At 40.8% G+C, this 20,426-nt stretch overlaps 1 protein-coding gene across 2 annotated transcripts in view; it reads right to left on the bottom strand.

Moving 5' to 3' along the window:
* Positions 1 to 17,537, bottom strand: part of scp2a (sterol carrier protein 2a) — a 95,311-nt gene extending 77,774 nt beyond the window's left edge. The window contains exons 1-5 of one of the 2 annotated variants that reach the window (XM_072273821.1): positions 17,465 to 17,537; positions 14,512 to 14,560; positions 12,585 to 12,656; positions 10,297 to 10,428; positions 5,549 to 5,613 (exon numbers count right to left, since the gene is read on the bottom strand). In XM_072273821.1, the coding sequence (XP_072129922.1) occupies positions 5,549 to 5,613; positions 10,297 to 10,428; positions 12,585 to 12,656; positions 14,512 to 14,560; positions 17,465 to 17,536 (390 nt within the window). In that variant the 5' untranslated portion in view covers position 17,537. The remainder of the gene's footprint in view (positions 1 to 5,548; positions 5,614 to 10,296; positions 10,429 to 12,584; positions 12,657 to 14,511; positions 14,561 to 17,464) is intronic. The other variant, XM_072273822.1, reaches the window with a different exon arrangement.
* Between the last annotated feature and the right edge of the window lie 2,889 nt (positions 17,538 to 20,426).

Genomic DNA, 20,426 nt, shown 5'->3' with positions numbered 1-20,426 from the left:
GCACTAAATAAATAAATAACAGTAAAACAAAACACACAGGGTGAGAGAAGTAGTATTATATCTGAAAAAGCCATAAAAAAGGAAAATTGTATTAGAATCCAAAACAGAAACTGGAAACGTTTAGCAGATCAGGCAGCTTTTTTGGAAAGAGAAATGATTATTTCCACAGTTGCTGCCAAAATCTTGAGATTATTGTTTGATTCCTTCACTAGTTTTGTGATTTACTCACCTTTAGCTACATGTAATAAATTATTCCATTATCAGGACATGCAATAATTTATTACACATAGCTAAAGGTGAATAAATCACAAAATTAGTGATTTGTGAAGGAAGTATATTTAAAATTGGAGCAGGAGCTGGATGACCTGCGGATCATTCGGGAGAATGAGGAGATTATAGATCGTAGCTACAGGGAGGTAGTTACGCCAAAGGAGCAGAGGACAGGAAATTGGGTCACTGTCAGGCGAGGGAAGAGGGAAGAGGAAAGGGCAGGCAGAGCAGGGTTCCCCTGTGGCTATTCCCCTCAACAAGTATACCGCATTGGATACTGTTGGGGGGGGATGACTTACCTGAGACAAGCTGCAGTAGCCGGATCTCTGGCACTGGGTCTGGCTCTGCAGTGCAGAAGGGAGGGTGGAAAAAGAGGAGAGCGGTAGTGATAGGGGATTCGATAGTTAGAGGTGCAGATAGGAGGTTCTGTGGTCGTGACAGAGAATCCGGGATGGTTTGTTGCCTCCCAGGTGCCAGGGTCAAGGATGTCTCTGAACAATTGCATGACATTCTGAAGTGGGGGGGTGACCAGCCAGATGTCGTGGTGCACATCAGTACCAATGACATAGCAAGGAAGAGTGAGGAGGTCCTGGAGAGTGAGTATAGAGAGCTTGGTAGGAAGTTGAAAAGCAGAACCTCAAGGGTGGTAATCTCAGGATTGCTACCTGTGCCAGGTGTCAATGAGGGTAGGAATAGGATGCTCTGGAGGATGAACAAGTGGCTGAGGAACTGGTGTAGGGGGCAGGGTTTCAGATTTCAGGATCATTGGGACCTCTTCTGGGGCAGGTGGGACCTGTACAAGAGAGACAGGTTACACTTGAACTACAGGGGGACCAATATCCTTTCAGGGAGGTTTGTTAGTGCTGTTGGGGAGGCTTTAAGCTAGATTTGCAGGGGAATGGGAACCAGATTGCCAGAGCTGACAGTGTGGCTGGGGTGAAAATAAATGATGTTAAGAGTTCAAGCAAATCCGCTGATAGAAAGGTTGTGAGTGGTGGTAAAAATCTTCCGAGGTGTATATATTTCAATGCTAGGAGTATTGTGGGGAAGGCGGATGAGTTGAGGGCATGGATTGACACGTGGAATTATGACGTTATAGCAATTAGTGAGACTTGGCGACAGGAGGGGCAGGACTGGCAGCTTAATATTCCAGAGTTCCGATGTATCAGATGTGATCGAGGCAGAGGAATGAAAGGTGGGGGAATAACATTGCTTGTTAGGGAAAATATTACAGCAGTGCTCAGGCAGGACAGATTAGAGGGCTTGTCTACTGAGTCCTTATGGTTGGAGCTGAGAAACAGGAAAGGTATGGCCACATTAATGGGATTGTATTACAGACCACCCAATAGTCAACGAGACTTGGAAGAGCAAATCTGCAGAGAGATAGCAGGCAACTGCAGGAAACATAAAGTTGTGGTGGTAGGGATTTTAATTTTCCATACATTGATTGGGACTCCCATACTGTTAGGGGTCTAGGTGGTTTAGAGTTTGTAAAATGTGTTCGGGAAAGTTTTCTAAATCAATATATAGAGGGACCAACTAGAGGGGATGCAATATTGGATCTCCTGTTAGGAAACGAGTCAGGACAAGTGACGGAAGTCTGTGTAGGGGAGCACTTTGGTTCCAGTGATCATAACACCATTAGTTTCAATTTGATCATGGACAAGGATAGATCTGGTCCTAGGGTTGAGGTTCTGAACTGGAAGAAGGCCAAATTTGAAGAAATGAGAAAGGATCTAAAAAGCGTGGATTGGGACAGGTTGTTCTCTGGCAAAGATGTGATCGGTAGGTGGGAAGCCTTCAAAAGGGAAATTTTGAGAGTGCAGAGTTTGTATGTTCCTGTCAGGATTAAAGGCAAATTGAATAGGAATAAGGAATCTTGGTTCTTAAGGGATATGATAAAGAAGAAGAGGGAGTTGTATGAAATGTACAGGAAACAGGGAGTAAATCAGGTGCTTGAGGAGTATAAGAAGTGCAAGAAAATACTTAAGAAAGTAATCAGAAGGGCTAAAAGAAGACATGAGGTTGCCTTGGCAGTCAAAGTGAAGGATAATCCAAAGAGCTTTTACAGGTATATTAAGAGCAAAAGGATTGTAAGGGATAAAATCGGTCCTCTTGAAGATCAGAGTGGTCGGCTATGTGCGGAACCAAAGGAAATGGGGGAGATCTTACATAGGTTTTTTGCGTCTGTATTTACTAAGGAAACTGGCATGAAGTCTATGGAATTGACGGAATCAAGTAGTGAGATCATGGAAACTGTACAGGTTGAAAAGGAGGAGGTGCTTGCTGTCTTGAGGAAAATTAAAGTGGATAAATCCCCGGGACCTGACAGGGTGTTCCCTCGGACCTTGAAGGAGACTAGTGTTGAAATTGCGGGGGCCCTGGCAGAAATATTTAAAATGTCGCTGTCTACGGGTGAGGTGCTGGAGGATTGGAGAGTGGCTCATGTTGTTCCGTTGTTTAAAAAAGGATCAAAAAGTAATCCGGGAAATTATAGGCCGGTGAGTTTAACGTCGGAAGTAGGTAAGTTATTGGAGGGAGTAATAAGAGACAGAATCTACAAGCATTTGGATAGACAGGGACTTATTAGGGAGAGTCAAAATGGCTTTGTGCGTGGTAGGTCATGTTTGACCAATCTATTGGAGTTTTTCGAGGAGGTTACCAGGAAAGTGGATGAAGGGAAGGCAGTGGATATTGTCTACATGGATTTCAGTAAGGCCTTTGACAAGGTCCCACATGGGAGGTTAGTTAGGAAAATTCAGTCACTAGGTATACATGGAGTGGTGGTAAATTGGATTAGACATTGGCTCAATGGAAGAAGCGAAAGAGTGGTGGTAGAGAATTGCTTCTCTGAGTGGAGGCCTGTGACTAGTGGTGTGCCACAGGGATCAGTGCTGGGTCCATTGTTACTTGTCATCTATATCAATGATCTGGATGATAATGTGGTAAATTGGATCAGCAAATTTGCTGATGATACAAAGATTGGGGGTGTGGTGGACAGTGAGGAGGGTTTTCAGAGCCTGCAGAGGGACTTGGACCAGCTGGAAAAATGGGCTGAAAAATGGCAGATGGAGTTTAATACAGACAAGTGTGAGGTATTGCACGTTGGAAGGACGAACCAGGGTAGAACATACAGGGTTAATGGTAAGGCACTGAGCAGTGCAGTAGAACAGAGGGATCTGAGAATACAGATACAAAATTCCCTAAAAGTGGCGTCACAAGTAGATAGGGTCGTAAAGAGAGCTTTTGGTACATTGGCCTTTATTAACCAAAGTATTGAGTATAAGAGCTAGAATGTTATGATGAGGTTGTATAAGGTATTGGTGAGGCTGAATCTGGAGTATTGTGTTCAGTTTTGGTCACCAAATTACAGGAAGGATATAAATAAGGTTGAAAGAGTGCAGAGAAGGTTTACAAGGATGTTGCCAGGACTTGAGAAACTCAGTTACAGAGAAAGGTTGAATAGGTTAGGACTTTATTCCCTGGAGCATAGAAGAATGAGGGGAGATTTGATAGAGGTATATAAAATTATGATGGGTATAGATAGATTGAATGCAAGCAGGCTTTTTCCACTGAGGCAAGGGGAGAAAAAAACCAGAGGACATGGGTTAAGGGTGAGGGGGGAAAAGTTTAAAGGGAACATTGGGGGGGGGCTTCTTCACACAGAGAGTGGTGGGAGTATGGAATGAGCTGCCAGATGAGGTGGTAAATGCGGGTTCTTTTTTATCATTTAAGAATAAATTGGACAGATACATGGATGGGAGGTGTATGGAGGGATATGGTCCGTGTGCAGGTCAGTGGGACTAGGCAGAAAATGGTTCAGTACAGCCAAGAAGGGCCAAAAGGCCTGTTTCTGTGCTGTAGTTTCTATGGTTAAAAGTTAGAAAGATACAAATGCAGGCAAAATAGAAATACCTCTATAGAAAACTATATCTCGTATCCCTTTTGCCAATCACCTGTCCAGCTCTTGGCTCCATCCCTCCCCCTCCTGTCTTCTCCTATCATTTTGGATCTCCCCCTCCCCCTCCAACTTTCAAATCTCTTACTCACTCTTCCTTCAGTTAGTCCTGACGAAGGGTCTTGGCCTGAAACGTCGACTGCACCTCTTCCTAGAGATGCTGCCTGGCCTGCTGCGTTCACCAGCAACTTTGATGTGTGTTATCTGCAACAAGTGATGTGCCTGTGTGCCTTTGCAGAAATTCAAAATGCAGAAATGCAGAGATGCAAAGGGACTACGGAGTCCTTGTGCAGGATACCCTAAAAGTTAACCTCCAGGTTGAGTCAGTTGTGAAGAAGGCAAATGCAATTTTGGCATTTATTTCTAGAGGTATAGAATATAAAAGCGGGGAGGTGATGTTGAGGCTCTATAAGGCACTCGTGAGACCACACCTGGAATATTGTGTGCAGTTTTGGGCTCCTTATTTTAGAAAAGATATACTGACATTGGAGAGGGTTCAGAGGTGATTCTCGAGAATGATTCCAGGAATGAAAGGGTTACTGTATGAGGAACATCTGGCAGCTCTTGGGCTGTATTCTGTGGAGTTCAGGAGAATGAGGGTGAATCTCATAGAAACAAACCAAATGTTAAAAGACCTGAACAGACTAGATATGGCAAAGTTATTTCCCATGGTCAGGGAGTCTAGGACAAGACGGCACAACTTCAGGATTGAATGACATCCATTTAGAACAGAGATGCAGAGAAATTACTTTAGTCAGAGGGTGGTACCATGAGCAGCTGTGGATGCCAAGTCATTGGGTGTATTTAAGGCAGAGGTAGATAGGTTCTTGATTAGCCAGGGCATCAAAGGGTATGGGGTGAAAGCAGGGGAGTGGGGATGACTGGAAGAATTGGATCAGCCCATGATTGAATGGCACAGCAGACTCAATGGGCCAAATGGCCTACTCCTGCTCCTATATCTTATGGTCTTATGGATCTGTGATGCAACTGCAAGTTTTACATTGCACTTTGTGCATACGTATACTTGTGCATATGACAATGATGTGACTTTGACTTTATAATGTTTTCTCCCTAAAACATGTCTTCATACAAGGAAGGAAAATCGCTGGAGACAAAGTAGGAAGAAATATTAAACGGGAAAAATAAAACAAATTACTTCTATTTTTATTTCAGATTTCCAGCATCTGCAATTTTTTTTAAATTTTCAGTAAATTGTTATGGATTATATTGATGCAGAGTACAAAAAAATCTGAACTCACAGAAGTACAAGTTTAAGACATGTCAAATTTTGTTTCAAACTCACAAAAAATTCTTCTCTACCTTTGCAGTAAGGGATCCTCTTTCCATTTTTTCAAATCCCAAAGCAAGGATACAATCAGCCAGTCCTTAAAACATCGGAGAAGAATATTATATTCTTATAATGTTCGTGTGAATAGAAATCAGTTATTAGAATTATCCATGAAGTTAGCCACAGATTATCCATTACTTCGATTTCAATTATACTCAACAATGATATTTTATCCTAAAACATTTGGTCCATCATGTTCAAACCTATCTCTATCTGTACTTGAGTACCCTACCAGTCATTTACTGGAAAATCTGACCTCTGCCACCATTACAGACAGCTGGTATGTAATAAAAGATCTTGATAACCCTGTTCACAAATTGTGCAAGTCAAACTCAGACAGGAAAGTGCAATTTAGCAGTAATTTACTGTAACAAGATGTTTCAAAGTAGTTCAGAGGAACATTAATCTAAATGAACATGACTAATGTAACCACGTATCACAACAGCTGACACTGAACTTGTTGGTTTAAGGATTCTTCTGTACAAATAAGGAGAGACATGGAAGCTTTAGGGAGGAAATTCCTTAGATTAGAGTTTTTGTAACGGAATCCCTGGTCATTTAAGGTCGAGTGATTTTAAAGTACAGCACAACTAATAGAGCCAAGGCTTCACAAATCCAGCAACCCTAGTTCAATCCTGACCTCTGCGTGTACAGAATTTACATAATCTCTGAACCAAAACCAAATTTATTATCATTGCCTTATATGACATGAAATTTGTTGTCTTGCAGCAGTGGTACAGTGCAAAGGCATAAAATTACTACAAAATAAGCAAATAGTGCAAAACAAAAAGGAAGGGCCTTCCTGCGATTATAAGGGTTTCCTCTGGGTGTCTGGTTTCTTCCCAAATCCCAAGAAATGTGCAGGTTGATAGTTTAAATGGTCATTGTAAGTTGCCCAGAATGTGTAGGTGAGTGGTAAAATCTGAGGGATGGACAGAGGTGATAACCATATGGAGAGAATAAAATGTCAATTTCCTTGCTGTATATGACTCTGAAATCTTAGATATTCATGGCTGTAGTTGGAGGAGTTCAGAGACAGGGGTTTAAATGAGATTATCAAAGTGGAACAGCAAGCAAAAGGAGATTTAAGAACTAACTTACAAATTCTGAAACTGAGACACTGCCATTCCAGGAAGCCCAGGTGTGACGATAGAGACTGCAAACAAGGACAGACTGATGATACATCAACATTGCAGTCAATGGGATGAGTCGCAATGTAAAAGGGACAAAATTGAAAAGGGTGATGAATACAGGACTGAAGGTGTTACATTTGAATGCACACAGCATATGGAATAAGGTAGATGAACTTGTAGCACAATTACAAATTGGTATGTATATATGAATGGCACGTACAGTAATGCTAGGAAGTTTGTGAACACTGTAGAATTTTCTCTCTTTCTACATAAATGACCTAAAATATGATCAGATATTCATGCAAGTCCTAAAACTAGATAAAGAGAACCCAATTAAATAAATAACACAAAAAACATTACATTCGTTCATTTACTTATTGAGAAATATAATCCAATACTACATGTATTTGTTGGAAAAAGCATGTGAACTTTTGCTTTCAGTAACTGGTGTGACACCCTTGTACAGCAATAACTTCAACCAAACGTTTCTGGTAACTGTTGATCAGTCCTGCACATAAGCTTGGAGGAATTTTAGGCCATTCCTCCTTATAAAACTGCTTCATCTCTGGGATGTTGGGCTTCTTTGCATCAACTGCTTGCTCAGGTCTTCCCATATTTCTACAGGATTAATGTCAAGACTTTAACTTGGCCATTCCAAAACATGAATTTTCTTCTTTTTAAACCATTCTGTTGTGATTTACTCTCGTCTTTCAGATCATTGTCTTGTTGTATTATCAAACTTTTATCAAGCTTCAGGTGAAGGATTGCTACCCTGACATTCTCCTGTAAAATGTCTTGACACAATTTTGAATTCATTGTTCCTTCAGCAATTACAAGCTGTTCAGATCCTGAGGCAGTAAAGCAATGGCAAACTATGGTGCTCCTTTCACCATGCTTCACAGTTGGGATAAGGTTTGGGTTTGGTGTGCAGTGCTCTTTTTCCTTCAAACATAGCAATGTGCATTTCTGCCAAAAAGCTCAAGCTCTGTCTCATCTGTCCACAGAACATTGTCCCTGAAATATTGCAGAACATCCAGATGGGCTTTTGCAAACTTGAGATGGGCAGCAATGTTTTTGTTTTGGAGAGCAGTGGTTTCCTCTGTGACGTCCTTCAATGAAGACCATTCTTCTTCAGTGTTTTTCTTATAGTGGACACATGAGCAGGGACTTTAGCAAGTTCTAGTGATCTCTGCAGGTCTTTTGCTGTTACCCTTGTGTTCTTTTTCAACTCCTTCTGCATTGCACATGGTGCTCTTGGTGTGATCTTTGCAGGATGCCCACTCCTAGGGAGTTCTTTTATTTGTAGACAATTTCTCTTAATGTGGACTGATGAACACTCAGGTCTTTAGAAATGCTTTTCTCACCTTTTCCAACTTCATGCATCTCTACAATTCTTCTTCTAAGGTCCTCTGAAAGTTGTTTTGATCAAGGTATGGTGAACATAAACAGATATTTTTTTTTTGAGAAGAGCCAGCTCTGTTAGTAACCTGACTTTCGTGTGTCTTTTTTTTAAATATATATATATAGGGCAGGAAACCTCTACAACCCACACCTCCAATCTCATCTCATTGATTGAAACACCTGACTCAGAACAGTTTTTGTAGAAGGCATTACCCCAGAGGTTCACATACTTTTCCAACAAACACATGCAATACTGGATCATTTTTCTCAATAAATAAATGAACAAGTATAATGTTTTTGTGTTACTTATATAATTGGGTTCTCTTTATCTAGTTTTAAGACTTGAGTGAAGATCTGACCACATTTTAGGTCATATTTATGCAGAAATAGAGAAAATTCTACAGGGTTTATAAACTTTCTAGCACCACTGTATTATGTATGGGCATTAAAGAATCATGGCTGAAATATTATAGCTGGCAGCTTAATGTCCAAGAGTACACATTGTTTCATAAGGACAGGCAGGTAGGCAGAGGAATGGGGTGGCTCTGTTGGTAAAGAAATGAAATCAATCATTAGAAAGAGGTAACATAGTATCAGAAGGTGTAGAAGCCTTGTGGATTGTGTTAAGAAACTGCAGGGTAGTAAAAAGGCCCCGATGGGAGTTATATACAGACTTCTGAACAGTAGCAAAGATGTGGTCTACAAATTACACAGGGAGATAACAAAAGCATGTCAAAAGGGCAATGTTTTGATAGTCAAGGGGGGATTTCAATATGCAGGTAGATTGGGAAAAACAAGTTGATTGAAAATCAGGCTGAATCCCAAGAGGGGAAATTTCTAGAATGCCTACAAGATGGCTGTTTAGAGTAGCTCATGGTTGAGCCCACTGGGGGATGAGCTTTTCTGGATTGAGTGTTGTGCAATTAACTGGAATTGATTAGAGAGCCTAAGGTAAAGGAACCCCTAATGGCCAGTGATCATAATATTATAGAATTCACCCTGCAATTTGAAAAGGAGAAGCTAAATTCAGATGTATCAGTATTATAGCGGAATAAAGAGAATTAGAGGCATGAGAGGGGAACTGGCCAAAATTGATTGGAAGGGAACACTAGCAGGGATGACAGCAGAGCAGTAATGGCTGGAGTTTCTGAGAGCAATTTGGAAGGCACAGGATAGGTACATCCCAAATAGGTATTCTAAAGGCAAGATGACAGAACCGTGGCTAACAAGAGAAGCCAAAGCCATCATAAAAGCTAAAGAGAGGGCATATAATAGTGAGAAGCTAAAAGATTGAGAAGCTTTTAAAAACCATCAGAAGACAACTAAATATATCATAAAGAAGGAAAATATTGAATTTGAAGGTAAGCAAGCCAATAATATTAAAGAGGTTACCAAAAGTTTCTTTACACATATAAAATGTAAAAGAGAGGCAAGAGTAGACATCAGACCACTGGAAAATTATGCTGGAGAGGTGGTGATTGGGGCCAAGGTATTTTCTTCACCACAGGTGGTTCCTAAGCATCAGAGCTATTTTGTAGATTCTCAAGTTATTGATAAGACTGAATGAGAAACCCAAACGGAAAAGATGATTGGTTGGTTTGTGAAGGGCATTCTGTCCATTACTTATGCACAATCCAGGTGCATGGCCTGGACATCCTTTGATGCAGCTCACAGCCAAAGCTCCCAGGTAAAGGAGTCAATCTTCAGAACAACCTGACAACACTCCAGAGTCATAGCCACCCAAACTTGAGTCGACAAGCTGCTATACTCAGACATCTACCAATAGTAGTGATCCTGCAGTACAATATGCTTCTGAGACCAAGGCTACCTAGAGCAGACAGCCAAAGCGGTCTTCACTAAATTCTTGAAATTCATTTCAAGAATAAGCAAACAATGGTCAGCATCCTTTCCCTGGCCAGTAACCTCAGCATTGAGGTTCGGGTCACTACTATCTAATAGTAGCTAGGATGCAATCTGTATCAAGATAACTACATTAATTTTTATGATGCTTATTAGATCATAAAATTAATGAGCATACGGGGGGGGGAGGATACTAAAATAACATCAGACATCTTGCACATTTCTCTCTTTATTATCTTATTTTTAATTAACTTACTTCTAATTTAGTTTACTCCAACTCAAAGGCTTTGCTACTTGTATTTAATTCTAAAGCTGTGATAGCTTACCTCCTTGTATCAGCTGTCTGGCCATGAACAGAGCTGTAGAACCAGTCGAGCAGTTGTTGTTAACATTAATGATAGGAATTCCAGTCATTCCCAAACTGTGGTAGATTGCACGCTGGCCACAAGTTGAGTCACCTTCATAAGAAGGACAACATAAAATCATTACTCCTGGTTCTGATCCTAGCTGCATCCACAAAAGAGTGTACCTAAAGCTAAAAATAAATGCTGCAAGAAAGAAACAGCAGAACCAGAAGATGATCACTTAGCCTCTGGAACACACGTCGTCATTCAAATAGATCAGATGATCCTGTGTTTCATCCGCTCTGCCACCTTCTTCCCATATGTTTTAGCAGCTCAAATATTAATGATCCTAGCCTTGGAATAGACTAAGCACCCAGCCGTCAGAGATCTCTGAGGATTTACATTCTCTGCTTTAATTAGCAAGAAGATTGATTCACTATCGTGTCCAAGGCTGCCCTGTAAAGATTTGTGCCAATATTGTTTTATCTTGCTCCTCAGCTTTACCCCAGAGATAGTAAGTGCACCTAGCAAGCCTCCACTGACCTTGGTCAATGAGTGACATCTTTTATGCTAAATTTAATTTTAATTAACTCACATCAGTTTAACTGTTTTAAAATAATTTACATTTCAAATGCATTCATATGTAGGCAGCATGGTAGTGCAACAGGTTAGCATTATGCATTACAGCACCAGTGATCAGAGGTCAATGCCCAACAATGTCTGTAAGGAGTTTGTAAATTCTTCCCATGACTGTGTAGGTTTCCTCCACATTCCAAAGATATATGGGTTATGGGTGAGTTGTGGGCAGGCTATATTGGCTCCAAAAGCATGACAACACTTGCATGCTGCCCTCAGCACTTGCTGGTATTGTGGTCTTTGATATGGAGCTTAGGAGGTTAATGGCATCTAATGGCAACCCCTTTGCTTGCATCTTCGGAAACAGCTCTATTTCCATCTTTAATATCTCGATTTTTCCCTTTCAGGGTTCTTTTGAAGACCCTGACCTGGAGTTACACGCTGACTACGGTTCTTTGCGGGAATAGGACCCGCTATCGGGGTTCTTTAACTGGCCGTTGTTCAGCACACCAAAGGATCTGATTCAAAAGTCTAGGGTCTCGGGGCTCTGAAGACAGGCGGATTGAGGGTCAGTGTCACGAAAGGAGACCCGTGTGTCGTCGGGGGAGTTGGGATATCTGTGACTGTGCACCTGAAGACCCAGGATCTTTGAGATCTTCAGGCACAGAGCTCGAGAACAGCGACGTGGCAGAGTATTAACGTGGTAAACCAGCGAGTTTGTTATGTCTCCCCGCTCGCTGGGAAAATGGAGACACTTCTTTCTCCCTTATTAGGGAGAGAGAGAGAGCCTGTGGTATGTCGAATACTAGGTGAAACGCGAAGTCTTTGGGATAGCCGCAAGTCTGTGTCTTTGCTGTTGCTTTGCTCACGCTTGAGTGCTCAGTGGCGGGTGCCGATGCTTTTTTTTTTCCAGTGGGGGGAGGGATGCTCATTGCTCGCTGCCATTTCTGTGCGGGAGGAAGGAGCTGGGGGAGACTTTGGGGTTCTAATATTTGACTGTCATTCATTCTTTGGGGCACTTCTCTGTTTTTGTGGATGGTTGCAAAGAAAAAGCATTTCAGGATGTATATTGTATACATTTCTCTGACATTAAATTGTACCTTTGAACCTTTGAAATAAGGCATTTCACTATATGTTTTGATGAAAATGTGAAAAATAAAGATAATCTTTAAAGATCCAGTTTTTGCTGTTTGATAGTAGACTGTCAGCAGGGCCTCAGATTGCCCTTTCCAAGGCTGATTTGCCACTCATGGTCCACTCCACCTTGTGGAACAGCTGCAGTAAGACCACTGGGAGCTGCGTGGCTACAAAAGATGTGGACAGTCACGGCAGGAATAACCATGAGGTACTGGCCAGGTCGAATACAATCCAGCCTAGGGTTATGAATACTTCACAGGCTTAAATTTGGATTTTATTTACAATATTTCACAGCACTATGGCCTATTGCATTTAAATATTTTTGAATAGTTTAGCCACAGCTGCAGTGTTTAAGACATGCCAGAAATTTTGCATTTAACTAAAGCCACAGACATTGTATCATAGACAAAGGAAGTTTGACAGTGTGGGAGCAGTTCTGAGGAATGCCACAATTGTCATGGTGGCTTTCAACACAAATGTCTCTTCGTGGAAAGAATTATCATATTGATAAGCTATAGGACTATCAAAGTAATTGATCCTAGGTAAGTATCCCTTACCATACACATAACCCACACAAGCTTGTTCCACAGCAGAATATGCAATGCCTGCATCAGCCAGCGCCTTCTCCGCTACAAGGGGAAGCAAATAACAAATTATATCTTCTCATCTGTAGAATTTACTTATCAAATTCAGGATAATGCCACCAATTCATTTGATGTGGTAATTAAGAAAGTAGTAAATAAGTAAATAACGAAATGGTTGACTAGTTTAAGCTCAGTCTTGCCAATGCAGAGAACAAATAGTTTTGCACAGCATCTGTCTGTAACGGCCATTCTGAGCTTGTAGTCGCACGTCATTTCAACTTCCTCTCCCATTTCCACACTGATCGGTTCTTGGGCTTCTCTACTACAACAGTAAGGCCAAACACAAACTAGAAGAACAACATCTCATATTCTGATTGGGTAGTTTGTAACAAAGGTATGAAAAATGAATCTTCTAATTTTAGGTAACCCATACCCATGTTCCTATCCCACTCCCACCAGTCCATTCATACTTTCTCTTTTCTCCACCTTTTCCATCCCTCTTCCTTTCTCCACCTGACTCTACCTGCCTATTTCCCTTTTGCTGGATCCATCTACCCCATCATCAGCTTGTTTCTGTCCCACCTTTTCCTTGCACTCCTAGAAAATGGCCATCCTTTCTTATCCCACTACCCACTCCCCCCGCCCCAACCACTCCACAGTCCTGAAGCAGGGTCTTAACACAGAAACTCATTACAGTGGATTCTGGTTAACTGGGTCATCAGTTAATCATGGCAGCTGCTAATTTGGGACAACTCTTAAAGTATAAAAACTAATCGAGAAAGTTGCCAGGATACCCTTCATGTATTTGGGACACAATGCAATTTAATTGGGACAGGAAACTGTTGCCAAAGTTTCTAACCATCATCAGTCGCATGCGTTACGTGGCTGTTAGACACTACACCACGCTTCAAGAGAACAGCTTTTAAATAACACCAGTTGTATGTTTTTCTGTTCAAAAAACAGTGATTTTTGTCACTGCTAGTTGGTGAGAAATAAGCAGTAAGACAATTCAGAACTGGTTTGCTCACTGCAATTTCAAGCACTCACGTTTGAGGATGCCAGAAAGAGCCGGGAATGAAACTGAAATGATTTCATTACTTCAACAAGTTAGGAACTGGAAAGAATCTTAAGGTATCAACAATTATCTGAAAGTTACAATGAAAATGAAGATTTGGAGGATGCAATCGTTGACAGCATTGTATGAAGGCAGTCCATTACTGCACAAGATGTCTGCTGATTTTGTTCATTTACAGTCAAAAGACCACAATGCAGATGAATTCCTCCGTCTCTAGATATTAGGAACTAACAGGTTTATAATACTATAGTAGTATTGGTAGTGTTCTAATTTGTCCTTTATTTCATTTAAGTACATAATTACCATGAAACTTCAGCTAATTTGGGCAGATGCTTAATTGAGCCAAAATGTACTGGTCCCGATGTGTCCCAATTAACCAGAATCCACTGAACAGCCTCCACAGATGCTACTTGGACTGTTGAGTTCTTCCAATAGTTTGATTTTTGTTCTGGTTGTGAGAAAGCTCTGGTTTCTCTTTAATATGAATAAACTGCAAAACATAACTGATTGCTACAGGACTTTACATTGTTCTATTCATAAATTCACACAGTTCGACCTGGCATTCGGATTGCTCCATGCTATGGGCTAACCACTTGACATTAACTGTATATCAAACAACCTTAAAACCTCAGAATGTTCTTTGGGACCAACTCCAAATATCTCACTTCTTGAACATATTTTGTTCACCGTCAATTTTAACATTAAGAGACAAATGCAATATCATGGTATTAAAGCATCCTGATAGTCAGTGAGTTCTTCTATTTAAAATGTCCAACTTCTCATTACGAATAATCAAAAAAAAAATTGCCAAAATGATTCACCTACCTGCTTCTTTTGCCATGTCAGGATAGTCTAGGTCCCCAGGCTTTTCAAACTAGAGGGGGGAAAAAAATCACATTCCCTCATCTATTGACAATAACTGTTAACTGCATCTTACTTGAAAAGCTTTGGGAGAAATTCAATACTAATGACAAATTCATAATACAACAAATGACTCTTCAAATTTGGAAAATTGAGGATTTGGATATACTGGGGTGCTTGTGCTTACTGACAGCAATTTATTCTGTAACAGGGTGGTGATTTGAGGAGGGGGGAGGATATTGAATCACAACTGAATGAAGACCCAGTAAGTGGATCCATGGTACTGTAACCAATGCTACTGTCCTACATCATGGGGCAATGGGAAAAGGACCATGAAATGCCTTCCCCTATGAGTCAGAAGCAGATAAATCAGCAATGATTTCATACCCACTATCCAGCAACATTTAAATGATTCATCAAGGAGCCCAAGAAAACCTGAAGACAATGGTCAGGCTGTCGGATAACATGCAGGAAAATGTATCCCCCATCACCAAAACAAATGTGAGGAGTGCAGCAGGTTTGTTTTTGACACTAAAGTTGAGACAATCCAGTTAGCTGACTCCTCAGGCTGTTTTCAGAGAGCAGAGCTGCTGGACAAAGTACACTTGGCTCCTGCAAAGAGTATGTGTTTTTGTTTGGTTTCTCTGTTATCCCACTCTTGGCCTCTCCAAGAGCTTGTTGCCAAAACCCCCAGATCCGCTGAACTATAAGTGATGTTGATATAACACAACTTCCAAACCTATCATCCTCAACACTCTAAAAGAAAGAAACTCTTGACCTCTTGTTCTTAACAAAGCACCAACATTGCCACAATAATATACACAAAATCGTGCAGGGACTTAGGACACAAGGGAGCACATATGAGAGGAATAAACTGTCAAGGTTTCAGGCTGAGACCCTTCATCGGGACTGGAAAGAAAGGTGGCAGAAGCCAGAATAAGAAGGTGGGGGAAAATCACTTTGCCATCTTGTACTACTCCTTCCCCTCTCCCACATTCTTATTCTGGCTGCTGCCCCCTTACTTTCTAGCTCCAATGAAGGGTCACAGCCTGAAACATCGACTGTTTATTCCTCTCCATAGATGAGGTTGAGTTCCTCCAACATTTTGTGTGCATTGCTCTGGATTTTCAGCATCTGCAAAATCTCTTGTATTTATAACTTATCCACAATGCATTTCCCTTTCCAAACCCTCAAAATGTATAGCAGCCTCTCAAATACATTTTCATCCTTCCAAGAACTGGTGCAATCTTTCTAATTACATTAACAAACTCGTGAAAGTACTGAAACACACTCATCAACAATCCTAATCCATTGTGACAGTGGTATCCCTTTCACACTTTGAATACAGTTCAGTGTTTTGCTTGATGAATTGGTGTAGACAGATTATTTTGAGGAAAGCATAGATAGACTGGGCTTCAATATGCTGGCGTTTATAACAGCAGAGGGATGGGGACTGGAATGAAATATAAGATCTTCACAAGTTTTGACAGGAGTGGATGCTGTCTTTAGTGGGAAAATGTAGAAATACCACTGTTTTTAAGATATGATTTTAGGAGTATTTCTCCACCATCTTTTAACTATATCAGCAAGGATTAAATCTGCTCTTGAACCTTGTTTTACAAAATGATTGATGCCGTTTTTAATTTCTTGCCAGGTGGCAAATCGCACCCTGCCGAATGTAGTCATCTGCATCAAAGACCATCACATTGTGGGGAACCTCCAAGGTGCTCCAACCACCAGGAAATGATTGTTCCCTGTTTTTGATAAGCTCTCATCCATGTTTGGCTCTCAGCAGGGAGGGTCTTTGGGACACACATAATCGAATGTTGGATCTCCTTTGCCCCTTTCCCCTCATTATCTGTTCCTTATGTCACAAGTTCTTTGTGGATCTCAGCATTTAGGTAGCAGTTGATCATTTTATTTTTCCTCAAGACATTATGGTGTTTTCAGTCCAAGAATACTTTGCTCACAATTAATTAGTCTCTTTATACCCCGCTCTCTCTCATTACATGAATCTCAATACTTAGTGATAAAAAGCCTCTCTTCCTGGGTATTACTTATGGTTTATTCAGGGCATGTCAGCTACTAGACACACTTAGCTGGGAACCACCAAGTTGCCTGTGGAGGTGACACCTATGTGGAGATTCCTGTGAAGGGCTTTTGAACCCTTCAGTATTGGCCTGGTATGATCCAAGGGGCAATTCCCCTCCATAACATAGAGAAACCTCAACTAGATTAGACCCAACCATTCAGTGCTCAGCCAAGTTGATAAAATTTGCCCTCCCAAATCAGCAAATCCTAATCATATGTTTGAAGCACTATGTAGTAACTGCAAACATGATGTTCTTTCAAAAGTTAAAACACCATATAGTCAGTTTAGAACTGTCAACAAGATCTGACTCAACTACAATCTGCAAAATGTAATAGAGAAAAGCACACCAACTAAAAAGGAAAAGAAACACAATATCTAGTAATATCAAAAGCTCCACCTTTCACACTGCTATAATATAACCCGTCCCCGCCTCCAGAATACGGTAAGAATGAGCAGCGTTGTTGAAGTTCGGGGAGGTCGGATAGAATTCGTCAAACACTGACTGAACCACAGTCGTGCCCCACAGAAGCATATGCCAGTGTATACTGCACTCTCTGCTTCTTTCGGTCGTCATCTTACAAGGAGAAACGGGAGCGTTTGGCCCTTGCGGATGTGCCAATGCATTTGCTCATTCTCCAGGAGAGCCCTGTTGGCCGGCTATGTGACAAGCTAACCCATATAAAACTCGTTTAAAGAGCCACCCAAAGTCTTCTGTCTGGAACATGAGCCAGAAGGCTCATGAGGCATCGGTCTCTTTACTGTAGATAACACCGCTGTAAAGCACCCGTGCGCAAACTTTGCCTTTTTTTTCTGTCACATATATACCTTGGTCATTCCCACTCCCACAACAAACACTCGACTCTTGATGGCTGCCATGTTTTCTGTCGGAAACACCATCTTTAACCCGGAACAAACTTCACTTCTAATTCCACCGCCCCTTAAAGCTGCACAACGCGCGAAAAAAAACCTGTAACAAAATACATCTTGTCGCCAAATGTACAGCACCGGAGTCTAAATGTTAATTGTTTTATTTTCGATTTAGATCAGATTTATTCTCCATTTTAATTTTTAGTTGTGCAACAATAATTGCGAAATGCAAGTGGTGGTTTACGTAAGAAATAGGAACAGCAGTGGACCATCTGGCCGTTCAACAATGTCATAGCTGATCTGGCCAGGGACCAATCTCCGCCCACTTGCCTTTTCCTTTTCCACTTGCCCCTAATTCCCCAGATATGCAAGAATCCATCTAACTGTGTCTATATTAAATGAGGTAGCTTCCCTGGACAGAGAATTCCACAGATTCACTAATCTCTCAAAAAAGCAGTTTCTCCTCACGGCCATCCTAAATCTATTCCCAAAAATCTGGAGGCTGTGTCCCCTAGTTCTAGTCTCAGTGACCAATAGAAAGAACTTTCATGCCTCTATCTTATTTATCCTTTTCACAATTTTATATGTTCCACTAAGATCCCATCTTATTCTTCTGAATTCTAGTGAGTGACTCAATCTCTCGCCATAGGCTAATTCCCTCATCTCCGGAATCAATCTGGTGAACCTCTTCTGCACTACCTCCAAAGCCAATGTATTCTTCCTCAAGTATGGAGCCCAGAACGGCATGCAGTGCTCCAGATGCAGCCTCACCGGTACCCTGTGCAGTTACAGCAAAAGCCCTTGCTCTTAAATTCAATCCTTCCAGCAATGAAGACTAACATTCCATATGCTTCCTTGATTATGCACCTACAAACCAACCCTTTGTGATTAATGCACTAGCATTCCCAAGTCCGTCTACACAATGGCATGCTGCAATCTTTCACCATTTAATTAATAATCTGATTTTCTATTTTCTCTTGGAAAGTGGATGAGCTCACATTTACCAAAGTCATGCTCCTTTTTCCAGACCCGTGTCCATTTGCTTAACCTAACTATATCTCTCTGCATCCTCTGATTTTCCACTCAACTAAATGTCATCAACATGTGATATGCTACACTCAGTCCCTTCTTCCAAATCGTTAATCTATATTGTGAACAGTGCTTCTTCTTCTTCTTTTTTGTTTTATGGTGGTTGGCAACCAGTTTTACAGTGCATTACTGCCACCTGCTAGACTTGTGGTGTTCCAACCAAATATGTCCCGGAGTTCTCTACTTTAGACAATCTAGTTCAGCCTGCTGTTCTCTATTAGCATCACTCTGTATCTGCAATTCCTCGTGAATGCTTAATGCGCTCATTAGATAATGCCGCAAACTGCTATTCTTCCCTAATTTTGTCACATGTTTTCATGTACTTGCATTACCTCAATTACATTGATTTCATCTACATCACTTGTAAGACTAAGATCGTCTTATTAACGAATAGTAATTACCACATGCTATACTTTTAAAATTGCTGTTTTTCCAAGTCTATCTGCTTTTTCAGGTTTTCCTTTTCTTGGATCATAGCCTGCAGTTGTTTACTGAGACCTCGGAGTTCTTCTTCATTTGCTTCCATGTTTTCACCTATTATCTGAATGTAGATAATTCACTTTGCAACAAATTCCTTTTCCTTTTGTATCCTTGTAATAATTTCCTCCATTTTCCAATCTCTTTCCAACTCACAGTTGTTCTTGTCGGGTACTTCCATTTGTTGTTGGAGTTCTGCACATTTACCCTGGGCCTCAACCATAAAATCTGAGGATTTTCCTTAAGTTCTGAAACATATTTTTTAAATTCTTGACCATTTGCGATAAATATACTGCCATTAAGATTCCATCTCCCCTGCCTGTGAACTATTGGATCCTCCATTCAGCATTTCTTTGACTTCCTCCCACCTTTAATACCAAGATACTTTTCTACAGACTTGACTATAATTTTAATTTTCTCAGTTTTTTTGCTTGTTTGCACTGAACAATTAATTGCATCCACCATAAAAAGTATGAAATCCTTTCTACTCATTAATAGTGTATCCTTATTTTTCATATTACAGCCCTCACAATTCACCAGTTTATTATTCCCTGTATTTGTTTGCTTTTCAGCCTTTTTTTCATCAAATTCTTTTACTGCCTCTGCATAACTGATTCCTTGAGTTACTTTTACATACTGTATCTCAGCCACCTTCTTGCTATAAATGCACCCTCGATTAGCTGTGCTGTGTTCCTCACCACAATTGCAGCATTTCAGCCTAGCTCCCGCTTCACATTTCCCATATTCATGTTCTCCAACACATCTCCCACATCTTTGTTTTCCTCTGCAGACTGCCGCAATGTGCCCAAATTTCTGACATTTATAGCATCTTAAAGGCAGTGGTATATATATTCTAACCGCATAACACATATACCCTAAGTAAACGTTAGTCGGCAATCTCTCTTCATCAAAGTTAACCATTACTGATAAACTATCACACTTTTTCCCATTTCTTGTAACTTTCAAATGTTTGGCCTCAATAATCTTTGCTCCTTTTATGTTCTGTTCAATCTCATCCATAGTAACTTCTGTTGGTATCCCCGAAATAACTCCTCTAGTCCACTTTCTATTGTTGGGTATTGAGCATTTTACTTCTTTGCCGTCTATTTTACTTAATCTTATCACTTTGCCTTGCCGAGCACTATCCCGACAAATGACTAATAGCGAACCATTTCGTAAAATCTTTGCTCCTTTAATCTCGCCTATAATTTTGTTGAGCATCTTCGTCAAATGAATCGGGTTCCAATAACCAAAAGACGCCCCCTCTTCACTTAGTTTTATAATTGCTTTAATCTCATCTTCTTTCCATTGTTTTGCTGTCCTGTTTTGATCATCCACTGACTCCTCAGAGTTT

This window comes from Mobula birostris, chromosome 12 (genome assembly GCF_030028105.1).
Source record: "Mobula birostris isolate sMobBir1 chromosome 12, sMobBir1.hap1, whole genome shotgun sequence".
In the NCBI taxonomy this organism is placed as follows: domain Eukaryota; kingdom Metazoa; phylum Chordata; class Chondrichthyes; order Myliobatiformes; family Myliobatidae; genus Mobula; species Mobula birostris.
The sequence above is the reverse complement of the archived record's forward strand: the minus strand, read 5'-3'. Positions and strand labels throughout refer to the sequence as shown.